The sequence below is a fragment of the Carcharhinus amblyrhynchos genome, chromosome 26, assembly GCF_965287045.1.
Source record: "Carcharhinus amblyrhynchos chromosome 26, sCarAmb.v2.hapA, whole genome shotgun sequence".
In the NCBI taxonomy this organism is placed as follows: Eukaryota; Metazoa; Chordata; class Chondrichthyes; order Carcharhiniformes; family Carcharhinidae; genus Carcharhinus; species Carcharhinus amblyrhynchos.
Genome location: NC_137349.1, coordinates 23,333,480 through 23,361,026, shown reverse-complemented (window position 1 = coordinate 23,361,026; position 27,547 = coordinate 23,333,480). Strand labels below are relative to the sequence as shown.

Genomic DNA, 27,547 nt, shown 5'->3' with positions numbered 1-27,547 from the left:
ACACCTCAGATGCTTGGTGCAAGGGCAGTGAGCTCTCTGATACATTTGTGAGCGGCACACTGGAAGATGCCCCTCTGTTGCCCTGGAGGGAGCTGCTGGCAAAAAAAGTTTAATGTGGCTGTGATTTTTAAGGGCCACAAACTTGGATGTCCTCCGGCTTCATGGGGTGTCAGTTCATGTGATGACAGAAGTGGCCTATTGTTGCCTCTGGATAGGTGTAACCTTCTGCCGTACTGAGACTTGGACATCTAAAAGGTATGAGAACCCTCACTGGAAGATTCTAGGCCAGTGCGCTCTCCTGTGCTACTGCTTCCTAAACAGCTGCAGGCCTCTGGTCCTGGGCACGTGAAACAGCACATCTCTGATTCTCCTGCTGGACAATTGCAATTAATAGAAGGGCCAAATCCACAGACTCCATGGTTCTCCTGAATCTTGGGCACAGTAAGAAGTCTCAACACCAGAGTAAAGTCCAACAGGTTTATTCGGAATCACAAGCTTCTGGAGCGCTGCTCCTTCATCAGGTGAGTGGAGCTGTCAATACGAGCGATCTTGGAGATCCTCTCTGCTTTGAGCCGACGGTTTGTGGTGTCAATGGTAGCCATGATTTGGAGATGCCGGCATCGGACTGGGATGGGCACAGTAAGAAGTCTCCTTCATCCTCCAATCACCTGATGAAGGAGCAGTGCTCCGAAAGTTCGTGATTCCAAATAAACCTGTTGGACGTTAACCTGGTGTTGTGAGACTTCTTACTGTGCCCACCCCAGTTCAACTCCTGAATTTTGTACTGAAAGAGTGAGAACATAATTGCGAGCTATGTGGAGTGCCACCACAATTCAGACCCTCATCCCTCTATGACTTCTGCTTAAGTGCTTCACATTCACAGAGTGAATATCTGCTCTCCCTCCCAACATCCCCTCTGACACAATAGCCACATCCCTACATTTTTTTCCCCTATAAAAGCACTAAGATGAGTAGTGCTGAGCCTCCATTTTCTCACAGCATCTGAGCCGCCCGTTCCCCATGCCACCCCCCCAATCCTTTAAAGATGCCACCCTAATCTCACTGCAGCCTGGTTTTGCTGAGACCCCATCCCCTGCATGATGGTGTGACACACATCCACTTGATTTCTTTTAGGCAGAGTTTTGTAAGATCTAAAAAGGACAGTGGCCTGTTAGTTTTCTGTCCAGAAACAACATTTTTTGGCAAGATTTACATCCAGATTTTTCAAATCTCTCCAGACTGAGAGCATGGTGCTATTCCACCCCATATTCCAAATGTAGCAACAGAAATATAGGCTCACTCTCACCTATTGAGATTTGTGTCTATCCTTCTGTGTTTTAAGGTAAAGTCCTGACATTCACAGGGGGTATGTTTCAGTGAAACCTCAAATGGCGAAAGCACTAATGCGGATGTTACAATGGAAGCCAATTAGATAGGTTCCATCTTTTCTCAAATCTCTCTTATGTAAAGAGTCAAAAACAATAAAAATATGTTCTTAGTAAATGTGAAGTGGAATTTGTTGGAGAAATTGTTTCATGAAACAATAAAACTAGAACAATGTAAAATTTGTCATACTTACAGTACTTTACTTAAGAATAGAGGTTTTTTTATTATTTATTCATGGACATGGGTGTGGCTTGTTGGGCCAGTATTTATTGTCAATCCCAAGTTGCCTAAGGACAGTTGAGAGTCAACCACATTGCTGTGGCTCGAGTCACACGTAGGCCAGACCAGGTAAAGACAGCAGATTTCCCTCCCTAAAGGACATTGTGAACCAGATGGTTTTTTCCAACAATCAACAATGGTTTCATGGTCATCAGCAGATTCTTAGTTTCAGATATTGTTTATTGAATTCAAATACCACCATCTGACGTGGCGGGATTCGAACCCAGGTGCCCAGAACATTAGCTGAGTTTTGGGATTAATAATCTCGCAATAACACCATTAGGCCATCACCTCTGTGGACTGTGATCAGGAACTAAATTGCAGAAACGCCGAGATGAAAATAACAGCAGTCAATGCACATCCAATGCACACTTCCTATTGCAGGGAAAAACATCTTTGACATCTTCTGCTCTACTTTATTTACAATTTTTCTTTTTTTTTGCTGCATTGTGGCAAATCAACACTGATCAAAACATTGCTATAGGGAACGCACCAGGGAACAATGGTGTAAAAAATGGCTAATGGTGAAAATGCTTCCGTTTTCATATAATGAGCCACCAATTTGACTTTACCCATTTCACAATATTATTAAATGCTGGTTACCTCCATGGCTTCTAACACTTCCCAGCACTGTCAATGTTAATCGTTGGAGCATTAAATGAGTGTCATTAATCCAGGGAAGTAAAATCATTAGCCAGCCTCTGTGCAATCTGCTAGCAACCAACAGCTATATTTCATCACAGAAGACTAATTTTTGACCGCTTTATCTTGGTTCATATTTCAAAGCTGGCAGCAGATACAAAGGCCGCTGAGTGGATTTATACATAGTTCCAGTCTGTTAATGGCCATCACAACCACTTTGCAAATACAAATTTCACAAATGAACCTCACGCACGTCAGGATTTAACCCAATTGCTCTTAGGGTTGGGACCACATTATAAAAAGCAGCCTTGGCACTCACCCTAGTTACCCTCTGAATGCTGGTGGTGCACGGTTTCCTTCCATTGCTGAAGAGTTTGTGGTGATGATGCTTCCATGGTGGCAATGCCTCGACCAATATAGAGTTGACTTGCCAGCCAATCAGCACTATATTCTCACACTGTTCCTTTTGGAAATTCTGGGAGATTTAGTCAGGAGTCTCACAGAAGCATAGAAACTAGGTGAAGGAGGAGGCCATTCACAGCACTTTGCGCCTGCTACACCATTCATCAGGATCATCCAAATCACCGTTCCCCCGCCATACCATTGGATCCCCTTTGCCCGAAGTACTATATTTAACTGCTTCTTGAAAACATTCAGTGTTTTGGCTTCAACTATTTTCTGTGAATTCCACAGGCTGACCACTCTCTGGGTGAAGAAATTTTTCCTCATCTCAATAACGGTCTACACTCTACCCTCTGATTGTAACTCCTGCTTCTGGACACCATTGGGAGCATCCTTCTCGCATCTTCCCCGTTCTGGTCTTGTTAGAGTTCAGGAGCTAAAGGGAGAAGGGAACTGAAGTAGGCGATTGGGCCTTTCATGGTATTGTTTGCGAGCCTGGAGGTAGTGCTCAAACGAACCATCTGCTGTAAGTTGGTCAAAACCCCCTTCCACTCCATGATTTCCCCCATTCCCTCCTTCCTCCTAACAGGTTAACCCTCTTCCCTGCTAACAGCCTCATAACCCTGACCTCTCCAATAGATGGAAATTATTCCCAATACCTCTGCTCATGAATTTTTACCCTTGGCTTTCCTGCTGACCACGGCCTATCAAATCGGACCAGTTGCCAGGATGGAATTAAAATTTGAAAATGATGATCAGGATCTACTGTTAAAATTTAGCTTGGGACTTCCAAGGTTATTGACCCATTCCTGGAAAGCAGGCTTCCCCCCACCTCCTCAACTCAGAGATCCCAAAGTGTAGATTTTTCCAGCAGTGAGAAAAAGATTCAGACGACATGAGTTATCGCCTGGAGTTCTCTGACCTCACCCGGAGCTGGGACTCTCCAGTCCCGCTGCAGTGAGTGCAGATTTGGCTGAGCATCAAATTTTCCATTCTCGCTGGCAGCGGAGCAGGGTGTGCCAGACTGGAGAATTCCGGCCATCGCGTTCTATGGTCAGTAAGTTTATCCGAGGCACATTACCTCCAAGATTACTTTGTCCAGTTCAATTCACAGGCAACATGGGCTACGTAATCTTGGACTGGACCTGAGGAAATGCAATTGGGAAAAAGCTCAATTCTCAACAGTCTACACCTGAAGAAACCAGGGCTAATGATGAGAAGGCAAAGTAAAGCAGAGTTTGGGCAGATAAATATCAATTTTTCTTTACAATTTAAATAGGATTGCATATTTACATTCCAAATGAAAAGTTAAACATAGATTGGTTACTTTGTTGTATGTTAGCCTAACCCCTCAGGATTATTACAGAACAATGAATATAAGTATCCCAGAAAATCTGGCGAAAAATCATTTAGAAAATCCATTTTCCGGGGGCCTAATTTGAGCTATACTTTCTTTAATGTGCTTTTTTTAAAGTGCCTTTTTTTCTAATTATTGATCTGTATCAATTGCCACTTCTATTGACAAAAAGAAATTGGGCCCAGAAGGTTTTACAGGATAACATAATGTGGCAGTAAGTCACATTTCATTTTCTCTTTATGAAGTAGATGCAGAATTAGACACAGCTGTCATATTAAATTTCAAGACCACATGCACAGATTTTAATTCCTGCTTTAGGGAGAGTTATTGAGCTTCACAGCGCTTCCTCAATCTTAACATTCTCTCGCCGTTCTGTTGACTTCATTTAAAGTTAATACTGATGGAGAAAATAAAATTCATGTTTCCCCAGGTGTTTTCCTGTGGTGAATTTACATCATTCTGACAGCTGCTGAACTAAAAATAGCTTATCCATTTTTTCTTGCGACCGTTTAATGTTCAGGGTAAATTGTCGAGCTCCATCACTTGTGCAGCCTTGCGAAACTCCTTAGGGAAAGAATATTCAACTGTCATGATCAAAAGTAAATCTACATAGGTTGGGGTTGAGGAAAAATAGCAGTCCTCCTAACCAGAAAGGAAAGGTTAAACTTTATATCAACTTTCTGTTAGAAAGACATTTATTTTTCTGTAAGAAGGCAAACCAATGGCATACGTAACACCATGCTTAGTAGCGCATACGGCGCAGGTGACACAATACAGCTGCATTTCTTTCCAAGAAGCTTGCAAAAGGGAGAGTAGGAAACACACTACAAAGCCCCTGGACTGGCTGTCATAGTGGGGGTTACCCTGGAGTTGCCCCCCTCTAGCCAACGTTAGGCAAATCTTTCAGTCTTATTTGAATACTCACAAAACAGGGCAGGATTTTCCAGTTGTGCTCACCCTGGTAAATTGACCTTTGACTGGTTGGTCAAATTTTCCACCCTGCCCATGACAGTTCCCAAGGCAGGCAAGACTGGAAAGTTTACCCCACTGTCTCATTAATATGAGCCCCCAGCTACACACTTGCACAGTGAATTTTAGCGACATTTTACCTCTCTCTCTCTTTCGGCTTGAGGCAGACTCAATCCATCTGTGAAATTTGGTGATATTTTGAGGAAAACTGGTCCTGGTTTCCTACCATCTTCCCCATTTAAAACCCATCTCTGTGGTCAGGTAAATCACAGGGGCCTTGTATCCAGGTACAAATACTAATTAGCTGTTCTTTAGAGTCCCAACTTCATTCTATCTTGAAATTAAATTGATAGTGTAGAGTATAACTGTTTACAAAACCTGACATTCGTAATAGCTCCATGGGATTTGGGAGACTAGTAGCCTACTTATCATCAGCACAGCTGTTCCAGTCAGTGAGTCCAGGTGTGAATGCCTTACATCTTCTTCCCAGTAAAACAACCTGGGCCCCCTTTAATCTTTAACAGCTGAGCTACCCAGTTTTGTTATTCAGACTACATTCAGAACAGGTTACATGACCCACTTCATTTTACCCTAAATTAGAAATATAGGGTCCAAAACATCACAACCTTATAAAAACTTGCATTTGAGACATTCTCATGAAGTTTAGTCTTGAGTGAAATGTAAGAAACAAGGTATCCAATTTGCACATTACAATCATTGAATCATACAGCACAGAAGAGGCCTTTCAGCCCATTGAGTCCACACTGACACATTAGAAGCACCTGAACTCCCACCTAATCCCATCTGCTAGCACTTGGCTCATGGCCTTGAATGTTATGATGTGCCAAGTGCTCATCCAGATGTTTTTAAAGGATAAACTCCCATGAACAGTAATGGAGTAATTACAAGATAATATATTATAGTGATATTGATTGAAGGGAAAATGTTGGCCAACACACGGAGTACCTCCCTTACTTGTCTGAGAAATAGTTCCAAGGGATCTTTTACACCAAACAACAGTCTTGCAACAGAAAAACGATAGCTTGAACAGTCTAGCAGTACAGAATTGGAGCGTCAGCCATGATACTTGTGCTCCAAGTCTTGGAGTTGAACTTAAATTTTATGATTTGGAGTCAACAGTAAGATAATTAGCCACAGTCCATGAGGAACGATAGGCGGCTCTCACTATTAAAGAGACAAGTGGTTATATAGCTTGAGGGAAATATGGGAAATGATAGGGAGAGAGCCCTCGATGAGCTATCGCAGCCAGTACGGGGATTGAACCCACCCAAGTTAGTTCATTTCACAAGTGACTAGGTTACCAACTGATCTATTAAATAATCAATTAATTTTTGGAAAATCCATCACAATTTTGAACACTGCTTTTGCATCTCCCCTTAGCCTTCTCTGCTCTAAGAAGTTGCTCTAGTCTCTCCACGCCACTGAAATAATTCATTCCTGGTACCTTCTCAAGGACAAGTTGGGGTGGGTAATAAATCCTGGCCTTTCCAGCAACGCTCACATCCCATGAAAGAATTGTAAAAATTAATAAATTTTTTCTGTACCCTCCCTAAGGACTTGACCGCTTCCCTGAAGGACGCTGCTTAGAACTGAAACATACAAATTTTAAAAGTTACAAGAGAGAAAAGGGAATGAGACTGTTTGGGAAATTTTCTCAGGATGTCAGCATGATATGCCAAATGTGTTTTATTCTGTCCTGAAACATTCCATGATTCAGTGACCTCTTTGTGCCCAGTTTTGCATTGATTGTAAGTGTTGTACCTGAATGCATTTTGCTGCTTTTGAAAATAAAATATTAAGTATCTTTGAGATGTTGATACAAATGTTTAAGCTGATTGGCAACTAAATATTTTAGAATTTGGTTCTTCTCTTGTGCCTTACCCTGGTAAACACACGTTACTGCAATTTTTCTGTGGGGTTGCGGGGAGGAAGGAGAAAATGGGATTCACAACTAGCGTCCAGTCGGTAGCAATTTTCTTGTCCATTTTTAGGATGTAAATCAGCCTTACACTGTGGAAGGCTGATTATACTATGCTATTACTTATTAGTATCTATTGAGCAAGCCCGGGACTCATTATCCAGGCTCGCAGAGTTCCTGCCTCCACTGGTGGAGTTCCACACCACCAAGGATTGTGTATGGTCCCCACCAATGGGAACCAAGCATGACAGCCTCACTGGTGGGAAGCCATTGAGACCTCCTGGGAGATCAGGTCAGGGGAGAGCCCCTTAGGCAGTGCCAGCCTGGCACACTGGCAGCTCCTGGCAGACACTGGGCAGTGCAAAGGGGCAAGGCCTAAAGGGATGTGACTAGACAGGGTGGAGACAGACTGGGGCTGGGAGGAGGAAGGACAGCAGAAGTAGGGGAGCTTGGCATAGGGGGATGAGAGCTGCTGGCAAGGCTGGTGCTCAAAGGCAAGCCATTGGGGATTGGAGGGAAATCCAGAGGCTGGCAATGTCAGGGGACAAATCGGGGGAAATGCTTGCCAACTGATTTCCCAATATACTGAAGGATCATGCATGCGCACTAGCCCCCTCTGCAGACTGATGCTGGCTTCTCAGGCAGGATTAGCTCCTCTCCCACCTTCCTACAGCATAAATCCCCTGATGGACTCTGAGCTTGTCTAAAAATGGGCAGGAAAAGCACTTAGTTTTTGTTCTGGGACAATCTTGCTCTACAACTTTAGTTTGCAGTTTCAGGGTACAATTTTCTAAAGGTTTGCACCAGCACATTTGCTGTATTTTAAAGCAATTAACTTACAATCCATTCGAAAATACAAATTCTTTATTTAAAGAATGATCATTTAGGAGGTTTGACCTTCCTCTCAGTGCTTACAGGAGCATGGAAATTACAACTCTCAACCAAATGTTTCAAACAACCTTTCTGCTATTTTGACATGGAGGTTAACGTTTTATTTTAACTTTGATAATGCCTAAATTAAAGCAGCGGAGATAGATTTGGCTGGAGTTTGTTTGCCCGCATTATGAGCAGTAATTGCATTCACCGATTTAGTGATACTGCTCTGTCTTCCTGATCAGTAAGTTTCACCAGCCATCCAAATATAAATTGGACGCATTTCAGCAAATGAGCTTTGCAATCCTGAAATGACCCTTTGACCATTATAGACAAGTCTTGTGTCACAGGCATTTTGAGGAAACCAGCTGAAAATGCTCTTCATTATTTCCAGGCATTGCTGAAAAAGCACTTCAGATTGAATCGGCAATCTGGATACAAATTGCGCTCAAAACTGCATTAGTTTTGAAAAGTGTTTCATTTTCCAATATTTCTGATGAAACCTATTTACGTATCAAACATGGAAATCTTTCATGGTCCAGCAACATTTTAGACATGATTTCAAATTTATAAAAGATTGCAATAAATATTGGGTAGACGTTTCCTGTTTCAATGGAAGTGCTGCTGCCAGTATGAAAATGGGAGTGACTTGCACTGGTGCTGGGAGCATCACCTACCTGATGGATGCATCCTCAGAAACCTGCCAGCCAACTTGGCTTTTCAGCGAATGGGCCACCGTTTTTAAAGAATGCCTTGATCTGTACTTTCTTGAAGATCCTCTCCATTCACCTGATGAAGGAGCAGAGCTCCAAAAGCTTGTGATTCTATATAAACCTGTTAGACTTTAACCTAATGTTGTGAGACTTCTCACCATGCCCACCCTAGTCCAACGCTGGCATCTCCACATCATTGATCTCTGCAGTCAGAGACAGGCTTCCTTCCCCTTCTCCCCAAATCTGGAAATATTTACTGAGCTGCTGACCAGGGGAGCACCACCAACCCATCAGCAAAAAGAGGAGCATCCTCCCATACTGCTGAAATTGCGGGTCAGACCCCACAATCCACCAAGGCACATGGCCTGGAGAAGAGCCTGTTTAGAGCCTGAGAGGGATGAGGGGTTGAGTTAAGAGGGGCGCTGAAGGGAGGGTGTATACAAATAAAATATTTTAACGCTTTTTGAATGTGCCCATGTGTGTCTTTGGCCGGAATTCTCCAGCTGTTCACGCTGGCAGGGTTCTCTGGTCCCACTGGCAGTGCACCCCTGCCCACAGATTTCCTGCTGGCGTGGGTTGATGGGAATTCCTATTACAATAGCCAGAACCAGAGAATCTGCCACGAGCAAACAACAGGCCACCTTCCACCAGCAGGAAACACACAGCTGGAAGGCTGGAGAATCTCACATTTACTATGGAATTTTCCCATCCTGGCCACCACAGGAATCATTACAGGAGGGACTCAGTTCATGCAAAAATGTGTTGACCTCTGGCAGGATTTTCCAGTTTCACAGTGAGCACAGCTGGAAAACCCCACCTTCTGTGTCTAAAAAATCTTCAAAGCAGGTGCAATTTTCAGAAGCTTGCGATGGAGATTAACTTTCCCTGGAGGTCAACTTGTGGGCAGGACCAACTTCCAGTGCAATGTTTTTTAAGCTAGCCCAAATGAGGAAGGAAACTTGATTTGTGGTGAATATAATTTGCAGCTCCGACAAAACTCAAACTTGACACCATCTGGGACAAAACTCCTCGCTTGATTGCCACCCCTTCCACAACGTTTAGTCCCATCATCGCCAATGCACAGTGGCAGCAATGTGTACCATCTACAAGATGCACCGTTGGAACTCACCAAGTCCCCTTTTGCAGCACCTTTCAAATCTGTGACCATTACCATCTAGAAGGACAACAGAAGCAAATATCTGGAAACACCACCAGCAAGAAGTTCCCTCCAAGTCACTCATCATCCCAAACTTGAAAATATATCGCTGTTCCTTCACTGCCACTGGGTCAAAACCCTGGTATTCCCTCCATAGCCTCACTGAGTATACCTACACCTCAGTGATTGCAACGGTTCAAGAAGCCAGCTCACCACCATCTCCTGAAGGGCAATTAGTTCATAGGATAGAATAGAATCATTGAATCCCTACAGTACATGAAGCCATTCAACCCCTCAAGTCTGCACAGACAACAATCCCACCTGGGTCCCATTCTCGTAACCCCACATATTTACCCTGCTAATCCCCTGACATTAGGGCCAATTTAGCATGGCCAATCAACCTAACCCACACATCATTAGACTGTGGGAGGAAACTGGAGCACCCAGTGAAAATCTGCACAGACACGAGGATAACGTGCAAACTCCAAACAGACAGTGACCTGAGGCTGAATTGAACCTGGGTCCCTGGCGCTGAGAGGCACCAGTGCTAACCACTGTGCCATCATGCTGCCCCATGATGGGCAATAATTGCTGGCCCAGCCTGCGATGCCCACATCCTGTAAATTCTTTTAAAAAAAGACTTTAAAAGTCCATGTTTCATTGCATTGCTTTAACCAATTTCAGGCCAAAAAAATTGCAATGCAAACTAATGGAAACTCCAGCTTGATTGTGTAGACCGAGACTGACGGTAAACATTTGGTATACAAAATCGTGATGTTCTGCCAGAGCTCAAGCACTATCTACTCTTGCAATGTGAGTACATCATGACTCATTGAATAATTCCATGATTACAATATTTTTGTAGTTCATTTCTTTCCATCCATTGCTCCAACTTATGTGAGTTACTTATACAAAGCTATAGCTTCATTGCTGCCAGAAGGCTCTTAAGTGCCCTTTCTTTAGGTCGAAACCTCAGCTGAGAGATGATTCCATTGTTTATGTAGTGGAGGGGACAGGAAATTCAATGGGTTTTTTTCATTTGTTTGACACTCATTTTAAAAAGCTACAGCGAATCTTACAGAATATTCCTAACTTTATAGCACATTGTGAATTCTGTGCAATTCTTGCAATCTGCGCAAAATTTACTACCCTATCCAGAACCACCTCACTGTCAAGAACAATCCTTTTGGCATCAGCTTCCAATAGGGATAGAAATCCCCAAAGAAAGTCCAAAGATGTGCAGGTTAGGCAGATTGGCCATAGTAAGTTGCCCCTTAGTGTCCCAAAGGTTATGAGGATTAGTAGGGTAAATATATGGGGTTATGGCAAATGGGCCTGGGTAAGATGCTCTGTGGAGAGCTGGTGCAGACTAGTTGGGCCCAGTGGCCTCCTTCTGCACTGTAGGGGATTTTAAGAAAATAAAAATCTATGACAAATTTTTAATGCCCCCTATCCTAGGGCAGAACAATCAATTAATATGTGCCATGACCCAAGTACCTCCCTGGCTCACACTGGCTAATTTAAACCAGGAATTGCATCTGGCCTTTCCACATTAAAACTCCACAAGTTTTCTAAACCACGTCACACACTGAGGTGGGCAGGGATTCATTAATAAGAATTATACAGCAGCCACGTGGCTATAGTGAGCTCCCAAAATGTCTCCTGCCGAAGACTCCATCTCCTGCGGTGATTCCCTACTGAGTCCCAGTTGGTCCCTCAGGCCAGGTGACCCTTAACCTACTGAATTACCCTTAAAAGGGATAATCAGCACATTTCAGTTACCAGGCCACCAGCTTTTACTTGGCATGGGCCTTCACCACCTCAGGAGAAATCTGTATGCCAGTGGTTTCTAAAGGCCACAGTCAAGGTTTTCCTCACCACAGGTAAATTACCTGCCAGCCTCTCAACCTCCCACACTGTCCCCAGGAGACAGAAATATCAGTCCTCAGTGTGTAACATGCATCTAATTTTATAACATGATTAAAGCTTTTCATTTTCTACTGGCAGAATGTCCATGGGGAGGCAACGTCTAGAGGTGTTATTGCTAGACATTTAAATCCAGAAACTCAACTAATGTTCTGGGAACCAGGGTTTGAATCCTGCCACAGGATAGTGGAAGTCAAATTCAATTTCAAAAAATCTGGAATTAAGACTCTACCGATGCCTTATATCCATTGTTGGAAAACCCATCTGATTCACTAATGTCCTTTAGGGACAGAAATCTGCCATCCTTACTTGGTCTGGCCTACATGTGACTCCAGAGCCACATCAATGTGGTTGATTCTGAACTTCCCTCCAAAGGCAATTAGGGATGGACAATAAACGTTCATGTCCCACAAATGAATAATAAAAAAAATCCAGCTTCAATGACATAATGTTGATTCATCAACTGATGAATTGCATAAAGTGCATTTGCTACAGAATTTTCAATTATAAACACCCATATGACCTACATCCAACTAATGCTATTTACAAATTGTGACACCTTGAGGAGCATGACTATGAGGAACTTAGAGACTTATCTAGGGGTCTGCTTCTGCATCCCTGTCCTCAGCTGGGTGTGGGGATAGGACATGGGAAGGTGGATATAGTGGAGCTGATGGGAACATCTCTGCTCTGGCCAAAGTTAAAGTCACCATCGAGACCAAATGGTGTCATCATGCTCCAATTACATCTACCCCTCTATCTATCTTTTCTTTAATTAGTTTACAGACTGTGGGCATCACTGACTAGGCCAGCATTTATCATGCTTTCCTCATTGCCCTTGAGAATACAGTACTGAGCTGCCTTCTTGAACTGCTGCTTGTTTCTTCAGAAGAAACTCTTCAAAATGCAGCTGATGAAAAAACTAACTCCAACTTATAAATCAAAGAAAGGGTTTAATGACAAAACAACATCACTTCACACTTAAGACCCCAGCCTAGGCCAGTGCAATGCTGCATAGTTCCTTATTTATAGTGAATCAACTGGTCAGCTGACAATTACATCCCTCTGTAATTGGTTCCATGTTTCACTGGGTCAGCTGACACTTACACCTTGTTCCCATTGGTCACATTACATCCAATACAAAGTTGTCACTGGTTACATTCTAACACTGATGTCAATGTGGTGTAGGTACACCCACAGTCCTGTTAAGGAGCATGTTTCAGGATTTTGACCCAGTGATAATGAAGGAATGGTGCTATATTTTCAAGTCAGAATGATGAGTGACTTGGAAGGGAACCTCCAGGTGGTGGTTTTCCCAGGTATCAGCTGGCCCTTGTCCTTCTAGTCAGAAGTGGTGGTCATGGGTTTGGAAGATGCTGCCTAAGGAGCGTCAGTGAGTTCCTGCAGTGCATCTTGTAGATGGTACACACTGCTGTCATATTTGTCAGTGGCAGAGGGAGTGAATGTTTGTGGAAAGAGTACCAATCAAGTGGGGCTACTCTGTCCTGGATTGTGTCAAACTTCTTGAGTATTGTTGGAGCTGCACTCATCCAATCAATTGGAGAATATTCCATCGCACTCCTGATTTGTGCCTTGTAGATGGCAGACAGGCTTTGGGGAGCCACAGGTTTTCTAGCCTTTGACCTGTTATTGTAAAGACAGCAGGCATAATTTTCCCAAAAAAATAGATTCTGAGTGAAAACTGGTTTTCTCTCCAGATCTTCTGATACTTTATCAAAAGAATGTAGACAGGGGATGGGGGGAGCAGGGGCACTGTCATTCGTAAGGGACAGGGCCTACAGAGATCAGAGCACCTCAATCTCAATTTTAACAGACGGGCCCTTTCACCCACCAGCTCCCTGCACCTACAGCAGCCTGCCCACCCCCTCCAAACTCCATGCCAACTAACAACAGGACCCCCCCCCCCCAGCCCCATCTATGATCACTGGCATTTTCTTCCCCTCCCCCTCAACACCCACCATCAATGTTCACTGGCAGCCTCCCTGTACCATTCATCATCCCGCCCCTTGCCCCAGACACTACCCCATGGCCCCACCTCCAAGGCCCACACCCTGACAGTGCAAACCTGGCAGTGCCAGGGCACTGTCCTGCCTTGTTCCTGACCACCCAGGTGCTGCAGTAGCCTCCACATTCCTGGCATTGGCATCTCAACTGCTGGAGGGCGGTAGTGATTCCCGCCGCATGATGTCATGCAGGTGGGGGGAATGTACAGATAATCCGGAAGGGAAGGCGTTATGCTGTTTAGGCATATTTAAATCTATTTTAATTGATGGTATTCAGGTTCACCTTCTAGCTGGGCATGAACCTGATTACACCGTGGCGGGGCTGGGGGAGATTTCATTCCAGTGCAAATTCCTGTAAAGCCCTCTTGCAAGAATTTCCAGCCATGCCATCATTTATACCGACAGCGAATGGGCCCAGAAAATCCCAGTGTTTATGTGGCTAGTCCAATTAAGCGGGGCGGCATGGTGACACAGTAGTTAGCGCTGCTGCCTTACAGCTCCAGGTACCTGGCATCAATTCCTGGCTTGGGTCACTATCTGTGTGGACACACGTTCTCCCTGTGTCTAGGTGGGTTTCCTCTGGGTGCTCCGTTTCCTCCCACTGTCCAAAGATATGCGGGTTAGGTGCATTAGTCATGCTAAATTGTCCCACTAGTGTCCCAGGGTGCGTAGGTTAGAGGGATTAACTGGTTAAATATGTGGGGTTATGGAGATAGGGCCCAGGTGGGATTGTTGTCGGGTGCAGACTCGATGGGCTGAAGGGCCCCCATCTACACTGTAGGGATTCTGTGGTATCTAAGTTTCTAGTCAACAGTAACCTCAGGGAAGCAGGTGAGGGGGGGATTCAGTGATGGTAATGCATTTGGATTTCAAGGGTCAGTGGTTAGATCCACACTTGTTGGTGATGATCATTGTCTAGCACTTGTGTGGTACGAATGTTACTTGTCAGTCCAAGACTGGATATTGTCCAGGTCTTGCTGCATTTTGAAAATGAACTGCTTCAGTATTTGAGGAATGGTGCTGAACATTGGACATCTCCACTTCTGACCTTATAATGGAAGGAAGATCGTTGATGAAGAAGCTGAAGGTGGTTGAGCCAAGGACATAACCTAAGGAACTCCTGCCATGATATCCTGGAACTGTAATGATTGATCTCCAATCACCACAACCATTTTCCTTTGTATTAGGTATGACTCCAACAAGTGGAGGGTTTCCACCCTAATTCCTATTGACTCCATTTTTACCAGGGCTCATTGGTGCCGTACTCAGTCCAAATCTGCCTTGATGTCAAGGGCAGACACGCTCATCTCAGCTGTGCAGTTCAACTCTTTTGTCTATACTTTTTACTACAGCTATAATGAGATCTGAAGCTGAGTGGCCCTGGTGGAACCCAAACCGAGCCTTAGCAAACAGAATATTGCTGAGTTAGGTGGGAACTGTCTTGGGTCAGGATTTGTGCGTGTGCATTTTGCAGAGGCAGTTGCCTGTAGAAATTAGCAGCTGCTCTACTTACATGTGATGTTGGAATAGGAAGTGTTTGGAAGCTGATGTGTGTACAGATCTGACCAGTAGGAGGCATAGGTTTCAAATTCATGGATATGTTTCTAGAGAAGTTAAGGTAGACTTTTGGATACAGTTCTGGGAGGTCAGGTTCCCTTTAGGATTGTGAAAAGTAGACAGAAATGTGTGTAAAGAGTGGGTAAACTCCTTGGGCAGGATCTTACAGCCTCGCTCGAAATTCCTGCCTGAGGTCAACGGACATTTCCGTTGTCCACCCCTCACCCACTCCGATTCCATGGCAGGCGGGGCAGTAGAATTCCAACAATCAGAATTGTGAAACTCATTGTGAAACCCCAAAAGTTTGAAAATGAACCATCAAAAGGAGCTGTCCATCTGTCAAGCACTTAAAACTGCTGACCTTTAACTCTGTAAAAAACAGTCTGGAATTTTGAAACAAAATGTTTGCTTGCTTTTTTACTCTATCTCGTGACATAATCATGAGGTTTCCACTTCTGGGTTACTGCTGCATGCACAATAAGCCATCAATTCCATGATAATCCATCATCAGAGCAGGGTTCCTGCCGTTACAAAATTTGATTGACAGCTCCAAGTGGTTAGAGACTCTTTACAATTGGATTGTGAATTCCAGGGCTTATTTTCATAAAGGATTATGCCAGTGAATAAAATATTTGTTGTTACAAGGAATAATGTAGCTTAAGTTATGTAAATGGGTTTTTATGAATAAGAGTGTTTTTAAAAAATAAAGTCTGCAATAGACACTTTGAACTTTATTTAATCAACATAGGTCCTGAACTCTGGATGAGATGGCATGGTAGCTGTAAGGGCTAAAGGTGGTGTGTGAGGAACATCGGTTGGCATAAGTTGGCATTCAGTTGATATGGGGGGCTATAAAGGGTAAAGGGGTGATGGGGGGATGTATAGTCCAAAGATGTGTAGGTTAAGTGAATTGGCCGTGCTAAATTTCCAATTAGTGTCCGAAGGTAGGTTAGATGGATTATCCTTGGGAAACACGTTGGGTTATGGGGATAGGGCAGGGGAGAGGGTCTGCGTAGGATACTGTGCCAACGAGTTGCTACAGACTTGTTGGGCCACATGTCCTCCTCTGCACTGTATGATTCTATGTTTCTATGATACTGCTGGGAGGATAATATCAGCCACAATATAACAAATAGATTATAGAACCATAGATTCCTACAGTGCAGGAGGCCATTTGGCCCATTGTGCCTGCACCAGTAACAATCCCATCCACATCCATCTGGCAGAACTTCCGGTATATTATTCATGTCTTCATTTGTGAAGACAGAAGTGAAGTACAAATTTAATTTCTCGGCCATTCCTTTGTTCCCTGTTATGAATTCTTCTGTTTCTGACTGCAAGGACCCACATTCTGGATATATGATAAAACTTTCAGTTGAAAGAAGCACATAACTTGAATGGATAAGGTGTAACGTGTATGTATTAAATTAACTTTAGTGGTTCTTTCATGATAACAAAGCTAAGATGCAGTGTGAATCTTTTTAATATTTGTGTGTTTTCTAATGCAGGTGCATGGGAGAATGATAGACTGCGTCTTTAACATCATGTTTTACACAATGTCATCATGCTGGCAGCCGTTGCTGGGTCTGACCCTGATGGTTTTAATTACAAGATCAACAATCAGCTGCCCTGCTCGATGTGAATGCGCTGCTCAAATTAAATCAGTGGTTTGCCACAGGAAGCGTCTGACAGCGATTCCAGAAGGCATTCCCATTGAAACTAAAATACTCGACCTGAGCAAAAATAGACTGAGATGCATCAGTTCGGGGGATCTGGCAACTTTTCCTCTTTTGGAAGAAATCGACCTCAGCGAGAACATAATCACAAACGTCGAACCTGGAGCTTTCAGCAATTTGTTCAACCTGCGATCCTTGCAGCTGCGCAGTAACCAGCTGAAACTGGTGCCAACCGGCGTGTTCACCAGGCTTACCAACTTAACCCGTCTGGATCTTAGCGAAAACAAAATCGTGATCCTACTCGATTACATGTTCCAGGACCTGAGGAATTTGAAACACTTAGAGGTTGGCGATAACGACCTTGTTTACATCTCCCAGCGGGCTTTCAGCGGTTTAGTAGGCCTCGAACAGCTCACCATCGAGAAATGCAACCTGACCTCGATTTCTGCAGAGTCCCTCTCCTACCTCCAAAACCTGATCACACTTCGACTGCGCTATCTCAGCATCAGCTTTCTGGAGGAGCAGAACTTTCGTAAACTGTATAACTTGAAGGAGCTAGAGATTGACTATTGGCCACTCCTTGAGACCATCGCCCCAATGACACTGTACGGGCTGAACCTCACATACCTTTCCATAACTAGCACAAACCTTTCTTCCGTACCATCTGGAGCCTTCAGAAATTTGGTCTATCTCAGATTGCTGAATCTGTCTTATAATCCCATCACCACCATTGAATCTGGCTCATTTCGTGATCTAATCCGACTTCAGCAGCTGTACATGGTTAGTACCATGCTAGCCACGATAGAGCCACATGCCTTCCTTGGACTGAGGCAGTTAAAAGTGTTAAACATTTCCAACAATTTCCTGGTTACGCTGGAAGAAAATACGTTGCAATCCGTGAGCAATCTGGCAGTTCTGCGCTTGGATAACAACCCGCTGTCCTGCGACTGCCGCCTTCTCTGGCTGTTGCAGAGGAGAAAGACGCTCAGTTTCGATGACAACCAGCCAGTCTGCGCCACGCCCGCAGACATCCAAGGCAGCGAGCTGAAAGACTTTGAGGACTCGGCCCTCCATAATTATTTCACCTGCCAGAAACCCAAAATCCGGGACAGGAAACCACAGCGGGTGACAGCCGGCGAAGGACAGACTGTCTATTTCACTTGCCGGGCCGATGGTGAGCCAGCTCCAGTCATCATGTGGGTCTCTCCCCAAAGGCGGATGATCACAACTAAAAGTAACGGGAGAATAACTATCCTGCCTGGGGGCACTTTGGAGATCCGATTTGTGCAAGTCCATGACAGCGGAACCCACATCTGCATAGCTAGCAACGCTGGAGGAAATGACACATCTTTTGCAGTGCTAACCGTAAAGGGCCACCCTTCAGATGGAGCCTTATATGCAAATAGGACAGCATACTTAACAGAGTTCAATGATACTGTGTTCAACGACACCCAGGTGTTCCTAAAGTTCACGCTTGATGTGAAAACCATCCTGGTGTCCACAGCAATGGGATGTATCACCTTTCTAGGGGTGGTGCTGTTCTGTTTTTTGCTTCTTTTTGTGTGGAGCAGAGGAAGAGGGCACCACAAAAACAATTTCTCAGTTGAATACTCATTTCGGAAGGTGGACGGCCCAACAGTCAGTGGTGGGCAAGGAGGTGCAAGGAAGTTCAATATGAAAATGATTTGAGTCAAGACTCAATGTTGTGGATCCACTATATAAACTGAGGGGTTCATTAATTACACATTTTCATAGTCAATAAGCTGATTGATCATTGAAATCATACAAACTTCTGCTTATCATGTTATAATAATAAGCACCACCAATATTGTATGAATGAATCCTCACTGATGGTTCAGGTAAGTGTTAAAAGTCGCATGCTGTAAATAGTCACCCAGTCCTTTGACTGGTATGGCTCATTGCAATGCATCATTACCTACTTGCTAAAACTTTTTGATACGTTGGCGTTCAAATTGGTTCATATCCAAGTCTGTGCGTGAACACAGAGGCAAAGAGGCTCACTGCACTGAAACAGATGTACAACAGGACCAGAGAAACTCACTCGGGATTCTCCAGCTTTACATTCAGGTAAGTACCTGGCTTTGTGGCAGCACCTCCACAGTCCCTTTGACCACTTGGCCATTTCAAGACATGTAAGAACTGTCTCCAGTTCATCTGCTCCAGTCAGTCTTACCCCAATTTAGAAAAGAGGTCTGACAATTGTCTTCGGCCTTATATTTGCAGAAACAGTAAATCATAGAATCCCTACAGCACAGAAGGAGGCCATTTAAGTTTATTTATTAGTGTCACATTTAGGCTTACATTAATATTGAATGAAGTTACTGTGAAAATCCCCCAGACGCCACACTCCAGCACCTGTTCAGGTACACGGAGGGAGAATTTAACATGGCCAGTGCGCTTAACCAGCATGTCTTTCAGACTGTGAAAGGAAACAGGAGCACCCAGAGGAAACTCTCGGGGAGAACGTGCAGATTCCGCACAGAGTCAAGCCAGGAATTGAACCTGAGTCCCTGGTGCTGTAAGGCAGCAATGCTAACCACTGTGCCACCGTGCCATCTATTGAGCCTGCATTGACAACAATCCCACCAAGCCTAACCCCGTAACCCACATTTTACCCCACTAATCCCTCTGACACTAAGGGGCAATTTAGCATGACCAATCAACCTAACCCACACAGCGTTGGCGTGTCAGGGAAAAAAGGAGCACCCGGAGGAAACCCACGCAGACATTGGAGAGAATGTGAAAACTCCACACAGACAGTGATTTAAGACTGGAATTGAACCCGGATCCCTGTTGCTGTGAGGCAGCAGTGCTAACCATTCTACTACCATGCCGTTAAATATGACATTTGTTTTTGGCCCCAAAAAAATGAAGGGGCTCCTAACCAATATAGCAACTATCGCAAACCTCCTGTGTGACTGTCAATAAAACTGGGGGATTCTGGGCCCATTTCGAGCCCAGAAAACATGCAAAGTAAAATCCAGTTTTTCACTAAACATTTCATTCAGGTGTTTCATCATTGACAAGGACAAATAAGAAGATATTTTTCTTTTTGTTACATAACATAATTGTCCAGCCATGACTTTTTTTTATTTCTGTAACCCCATGGCTAACATGGTATTTAAACTTCAAACATGCTGACTTTGCAATTTACCAAGATACAATTATCTAATGAAGTTGTGTCAAGCAAGTATTTAACCTCTGTTCCAGACAACTCAGCCAATCAGTTGTATGTGACTATGAAAATCTATAATTGTTTTCTGTGAGAAGTGGACCATTTAAATCATTATTTATTATTGGAAGCGTTGTTTGGAAACATATCTCTGAAGTTTCTGGGGATTATGTTGGATGAATCATTCCACATGCAGTAGTATATAATCAGATGCTGCCTGGATTGTCATCTAAATTTGCAGTCGACAGTCAAACAGACAATTACTCAGGTTTGCCCATATTGTATTACTTTACAGTTACCAGAAACTGAGTTGACTGTGCATTATTTCTTTATACAAGTTTGTTGAAGCAGCTTTGTATCTTAATTTCAAAAGGAACTGATTTATGAACCTTCATGTTTTATATATATGTATATATACATATGAAAAACATTATGTTTGGACTTGATCTTTTACATCAGAGTCATTTTTGCTTACATGTAACATGGAAAAAAATGCCTGCTGCGATTGTTGTAAAATTTTGTTTTGCTGACTGTTTTTTATTGTGCTTAATAGAAGATGTCCTTGCAAAGATATTATGCCACTAGTAATGACCTGTTAAATGTTATTGTAGTTTTTTGCATTATTCCACTCAAGCTAAACAAAAACGAATCCCAATTCATCAAAAAAAAACTATTACTAAAGCAACTATGTGTATTTCTGATCTTTTTATAATAATCATAATGAACAACTTACACAAAATATGATACGCTTTACTAAGCAAATAAATTCAAAGCTCGATTGCCTTGTCTTCTGGCAATGTTATAATTTACAGTGGGAAATAAGAGATATTTCAAAGGAGTTAATTCATTTAAGGCAAATACTATTGTTTGGAATGTGCAAAGATGGAGCATGTTTACAGTAGAGTGAAAAAAGTCTTACTCTCTTGATGAAGTTGTCTGTGGAAGTATAAATTCTGATTGACAGATAGAAAAGTCCCCCCCCCCCCCACCCCGGGATTTTGTGTAGCTGGCTACAGTGCACATGATACCTCACCAACTCAGCAAACCAGCCAACTATCGTGGTGTACTGTAGCCAGATGATGCCTAAGATAAAATAATAAAACGCAAAGAAGGTCGCAACATTTTTATTCAAAAGAGAAACAATAAGATCCAAAAATGAGGAATCAGTAGAACAATTGTATTTTTTTTCCCTTAAGATAACAGAAATGTTAAGGTGAGCTTGTACATATGTGAAATATATTTTAAGAAACAGCTATATTAGCTTCAAAGTTACTTTCAGGTAACACTGAAGAACGATTTAAAATTGCAATCCATTAAGACAGTTTTCCACAATGCCATTGTGAAATATATGAGTATCAACTGGATGAGTTACATAATATCCAAAATTAATTAACCAGTTTTATATAACATATATGTGACTCTGTCAATTGTTTGTAGTATGAATAAGTGTTGTAACAAGGAGCCCGGAGCATCACTTGAACCAAACATTATTCAAACACAGATAGTGCTTCCAACTAGAATGGCAATAATTTGTTTTATTTCACACCTTGTTCAAAAAAGACTATATATGTATGTATAAAATGTAACAGGAAAGCATTTTTTTGAAAAATAAACAACTTGTCACGCAGCCTGATTATTCTTTTCTGCATGAGTTTCCATCATATGCTGTGATCCTCTTTGTGTGGGTTAATAAACCTTTGCTTCCATAATGCTTAGCCTAAATGAATACCCATTTTAAAGGACCTTAGTTATTAAGATGAGCTCAAACATTCAAGACTCAAGCTTTATTTTTATTATTATTCTTTATTAGCGTCACAAATAGGCTTACACTAACACTGCACTGAAGGTACTGTGAAAACTCCCTAGTCGTCACATTCTGGCATCTTTTCAGGTATACTGAGACAGAATTTAGCATGGCCAATGCATCCAACCAGCATGTCTTTCAGACTCTGAGAGGAAATCAGAACATCTGGAGAAAACCCACACAGACACGGGGAGAACATGCCGCACAGACAGTGACCCAAGGCCGGATGGAACTCAGGTGCCTGGTGCTATTAGGCAGCAGTGCTTACCACTGTGCCACCATGCCCCCCTAGAGGTCAGAACTAAGTTAGCCATTAGGAAATGGTTCCTTTCCCTAAAAATACTTGGCTAATGCTAACTATTAACCCAATTTGCTGAACTCCTTCAGATGAGAGCTGGATATTTTCTTGGCCAAAGCAGAAATCGTAATGTTTAAGTGATAGGTGTTGTCTTTTCACAATGACGTAAAGGCAGCAATCACACACAAAGAATTGTGCAAACATGTTCTGGACTCATTTATTGAGATTTAGGCACATGGGAATATTATACAGAGGTATGAATCTTGAAGCCATCAGAGCTGCAGAGCTGTGTGTGTGTGTGTGTGTGTGTGCTTTGCTGAAAGCAAAAGTGTAACTAAAACGGGATTACCTGACATGCTTCCTTTCCAGTGATGTCATGCTGCAATCCATTAAAGGCATATTCCAACATCCTCTTTTCTTTTTAAAGATATTTTCCTTTCCAAAGAAGCATAACTATTTACAACATATTTCATATTTAGTTAGCATTACACGGGTATATAAAAGAGATGCATTTAAAAGTTAGGTACCACCTAACAGGTAAAGGTGGTCTGCTGCTGTACCCAGTTAATGTAATGGTAATCTTGTCTGAAGGTCTCTTCAATTGCTTACAGTGATCTGTGGGTATGTTATTCCTGAATGTTTCCTGTGATTGCGTTTGAGATCTTGTTCTAAATGCAATAGCACGTTGTCCTATTTTGACCAACCACCTGTATCCCTCTATTCCCCGCCTGATCACGTGTCTATTCAAATAAGTCTTAAATGTTGCTAATGTATCTGCCTAACCACCTTATTTGGCAGGTCCCCACCACTCTCTGTGTAAAAAACTTTCTCCGCACATCTCTACTGAACCTTTGGATCTGATTTGTCAACTGTTACACCTCACCATTGTGCCTTTGTGTCAAATTACTTTTTAGGACCTTGGTTGCAAACAAATCCTTGTCACCTCAATTGGCTGCCACATAACAAGGGGGAGCAAGTTCAAGGAAAGGAGGGAAAGGTTCAGTAGAGATGTGCGGGGAAGGTTTTTTACACAGAGAGTAGTGGGGACCTGGAATGCACTGCCAAATGAGGTGGTTAGGCAGACACATTAGCAACATTTAAGACTTACTTGGATAGACACATGAATAGGCGGGGAATAGACGGATACAGCTGGTTGGTCAAGATAGGACAATGTGATTGGCGCGGGCATGGTGGGCTGAAGGGCCTGTTCCTGTGCTGTATTGTTCTTTGTTATTCTTTATTCCATACCTTCTGTGGAATCCTGGATACAAACATACTGCCCCAGCTACAAACTGGGCAAATCCTTACCCGCACTTTATCATGCACGTTGGGCACCTCTTCCCAGCACACAATAGTTCATCAGGAACCTTACCCCCCTACCATGCACCTCACCAGCACTGCCCACGCACTGGCCCCACATAACCAGGAAGCAATGCTTGGGTATGATTCCCCCCACCCCTCACCTTAGCTTCTCTGGGAGGTCTGCTCGCCAGCTGCTCACCTTGGGAGACCGATAAGGTTTCACTCTCATCTGCCCTCACACCACCATGAATAGGCTTCTTATGGGAGGGGGGATGATGCAGACACAGAAGCCTGTTAATGATATGCTAATCATTGGAAATGATATTCCCAACATTGAACATCAGAAAATGCTCTATGTCACTGGTGAGGGGAGGGGACAATCACACGTTTATGTCAGCGTGAAAAGCAATTTGGACTTCTTGTGAGATTTTCCGTTCCTGTCGCCAATAGTGGAAAAAATGGAAACATCATTGGTTTCTTCCATGTGTGACATTACAGAGGTGGTCTGCTCCTTAATTCCAGTCAGGGTTCCTCCTTTTTGTCTGTGCTTGTGTGTTTTATTTCACTCTTTTACCAATTGAATAAATATGTCTGTCCACTTAGAATCATAGAATCATTGGATTCTACAGTGCATCTGGCCCATCGGATCGGCACTGACCATAATCCCACCCGGGCCCTATCCCCATAACCCCATGCATTTATCCTAGCTGGTGCCCCTGACACTAAGGGGCAATTTAGCATGGCCAATCCACCTAACCTACACATCTTTGGACTGTGGGAGGAAACCGGATCACCTGGAAGGAATCCACGCAGACATAAGAACATAAGAAATAGGAGCAGGAGTAGGCCATCTAGCCCTTCGAGCCTGCCCCGCCATTCAATAAGATCATGGCTGATCTGTCGTGGCTCAGTTCCACTTTCCCGCCCTCTCCCCATAACCCTTAATCCCCTCTCTTATCAAAAACCCATCAACCCGCGTCTTAAAAATATTTAGCGAGGCAGCCTCCACCACTTCAACGGGCAGAGAATTCCAGAGATTCACCACCCTTTGAGTGAAGAAGTTCCTCCTCAATTCCGTTCTAAACCGCCCCCCCCCCCTTTATCTTGAGGCTGTGCCCCCTAGTCCTGCTGTCTTTTTTGAGCGGGAAGAGTCTCTCCACCTCTATCCTATCCATCCCATTCATCATCTTATACGTCTCAATGAGACACGGGGAGAACATGCAGACTCCGCACAGACAGTGACCCAAGCTGGGAATCAAACCTGGATCCCTGGTGCTGTAAGGCAGCAGTGCTAACCATCATGCCACCGCGCCACCCACTTATGTTTCATTACATAAGAATGACCCACCTCCATTAACTTCACTTTTCTCACTACAGATGCTGACTGACCTGCTGTGTGTTTTGATTGCAGCTTGCATTGGTAACCCTGAGGATTGATCACTGAATGCATATCTATTTGTTAATTGCAGAATTCCCTGAAGTGTTGCACTTTCGCCTGTTTATTTCTACTTACAACAAGATTGCGTGCCTTCTAACATTTATAACAAACTTATCTTGTTGCAAAATTATTTCTTTGGGTCTATTAACATCCAGTTTCCAAAAATTCATTAGGCTCACTTAATAAAATATTATCATTTTTAAATCATCAGTATCTTTGATATGATATAGATGATCTGGAGGAGGGAACCGAGTGCAGGGTGTCGAAATTTGCTGATGACACCAAGATTGGGGGAAAGGCAAATTGTGCGGAGGGTGTGGAGAGTCTGCAGAAGGATCTAGATAGGCTGGGCGAATGGGCCAGGAAATGGCAAATGGAATTTAATGTTGGCAAGTGTGAGGTGGTCCACTTTGGTAGGAAGAATGGTAGGAAGGACTATTACTTACGTGGCGAAAAACTGCAGCAGGCGACGGTGCAGAGGGACCTCGGGGTCCTTGTGCATGAGTCGCAAAAACCCAGCTTGCAGGTGCAGCAGGTGGTCAGGAAGGCGAATGGGATGCTGGCCTTCATAGCGAGGGGGATTGAATATAAAAGTAGGGAGGTCTTGCTGCAGCTGTATAGGGCATTGGTGAGGCCGCAGCTGGAGTACTGTGTGCAGTTTTGGGCGCCGCACCTGCGCAAGGATATTTTGGCCCTGGAGGGAGTGCAGAGGAGGTTTACTAGGCTGATACCGGAGTTGAGGGGATTGAGCTATGAGGAGAGGCTGAATAAACTAGGCTTGTACTCGTTAGAGTTTAGAAGAATGAGGGGAGATCTCATTGAGACGTATAAGATGATGAATGGGATGGATAGGATAGAGGTGGAGAGACTCTTCCCGCTCAAAAAAGACAGTAGGACTAGGGGGCACAGCCTCAAGATAAAGGGGAGGCGGTTTAGAACGGAGTTGAGGAGGAACTTCTTCACTCAAAGGGTGGTGAATCTCTGGAATTCTCTGCCCGTTGAAGTGGTGGAGGCTGCCTCGCTAAATATTTTTAAGAAGCAGGTTGATGGGTTCTTGATAAGAGAGGGGATTAAGGGTTATGGGGAGAGGGCGGGAAAGTGGAACTGAGCCACAACAGATCAGCCATGATCTTATTGAATGGCGGGGCAGGCTCGAAGGGCTAGATGGCCTACTCCTGCTCCTATTTCTTATGTTCTTATGTTCTTATGAAACAAGGAGCTCATTGCATTTTATGCCTTTCCTGAATACATCCCAACACTTTGTGGAAATATTTGTCGTGAATACAGAATAGTGACATGATTCATGAAAAGTCCTTGGCAAAAAGGATTAAGGAAAGTCCGAAGGCATTTTATATGTATGTAAAGAGCAAAAGCCAGGGAAAGGGTTGGTCCAGTCAAGGATATTGGAGGAATCTGCACATGAAACCAGAGGAAATGGGCAAGACACTAAATGAATACTTTGCCTCAGTATCCACCAAAGAGAGGGGCTTGATGGATGAGTAGCCTAGGGTAGGGTGTGTAGATATTCTGGGTCATGTCAATATCAAAAAGGAGATGGTATTGGGCATCTTAAAAAACATTAAAGTAGATAAGTCCCAACGCTTGATGGGATCTATACCAGAATATTGAAGGAGGCAAGGATGGAAATTGCTGGGGCCTTGACAGAAATCTTTGTATCCTCTTTGGCTAAGGTGAGGTTCCAGAGGACTGGAGGATAGCCAAAGCTGTTCCATTATGTAAGAAGGGTAGCAGGGATAATCCAGGAAATTATTGGCCAGTGAGCCTTACGTTAGTAGTAGGGAAATTACTGGAAAACATTCTTAGGCACAGGATTATCCCACATTTGGAAACAAATGGACGTTAGTGTTGGCATGGTTTTGTGAAGGGGAGGTCGAGCCTCGATAACTTGATTGAGTTTTTTGAGGAAGTGACGAAGATGATAGATGAGGGAAAGGCAGTGGATGTTGTACACATGGACTTCAGTAAAGTCTTTGACAAGATACCTTGTGGTAGACTCGTCCAAAAGTCACACAGGATCAGATTAGTGTCCAAAGATATGTATTTAGATGGATTAGTGGGGTAAATACATTAAGTTACAGGGATAGGGCCTGGGTAAGATGCTCTGTCAGGTAAGTTTAAATTAAGTTTACTTATTCATCTTCAAAGTCTTACGTTATCACTGCAATGAAGTTATTACGAGAATTCCCTCGTCGCCAAACTCCTGCATCAGTTCGGGTATACTGAGGGAGAATTTAGCACAGCCAGTGCACCTAACCAGCATATCTTTTCAGACTGTGTGAGGAAACCCACGCAGACATGGGAATAATGGGCACAATGACCCAAGCCAGTAATCGAACCCGGTTCCCTGGTGCTAAAAGACAGCAGAGCTAATCACTGTGTCACTTTGCCAGATAGTCAGTGTAGGCTTGATGGGCCAAATGGCCTCCTTCTGCACTGTAGGAAATCTATGATATTTTGTTCCAATTTAAGCTCAGGCGATACTTGATACACAGTGGAAATTGAAGTAATTTTGAAAATTTTAAGCCATTGCATGTTATCATTTTACTGCTAAATGGTTTAAACAATGGGAAGATAAAAACTTGTCGCTTAATA

General features: G+C 43.4%; 1 protein-coding gene across 4 annotated transcripts in view; it reads left to right on the top strand.

Moving 5' to 3' along the window:
* LOC145358692 (leucine-rich repeat and immunoglobulin-like domain-containing nogo receptor-interacting protein 2) overlaps positions 1 to 21,709 on the top strand; it is a 176,178-nt gene extending 154,469 nt beyond the window's left edge. For 2 of the 4 annotated variants that reach the window (XM_080212916.1, XM_080212918.1), the window contains exons 2-3: positions 3,001 to 3,235; positions 16,732 to 21,709. In XM_080212916.1, coding sequence (XP_080069042.1) covers positions 16,744 to 18,588 — 1,845 coding nt within the window. In that variant the 5' untranslated portion in view covers positions 3,001 to 3,235; positions 16,732 to 16,743 and the 3' untranslated portion in view covers positions 18,589 to 21,709. The remainder of the gene's footprint in view (positions 1 to 3,000; positions 3,236 to 16,731) is intronic. The other 2 variants (XM_080212919.1, XM_080212915.1) reach the window with 1 other exon arrangement.
* The last annotated feature ends 5,838 nt before the right edge of the window (positions 21,710 to 27,547 follow it).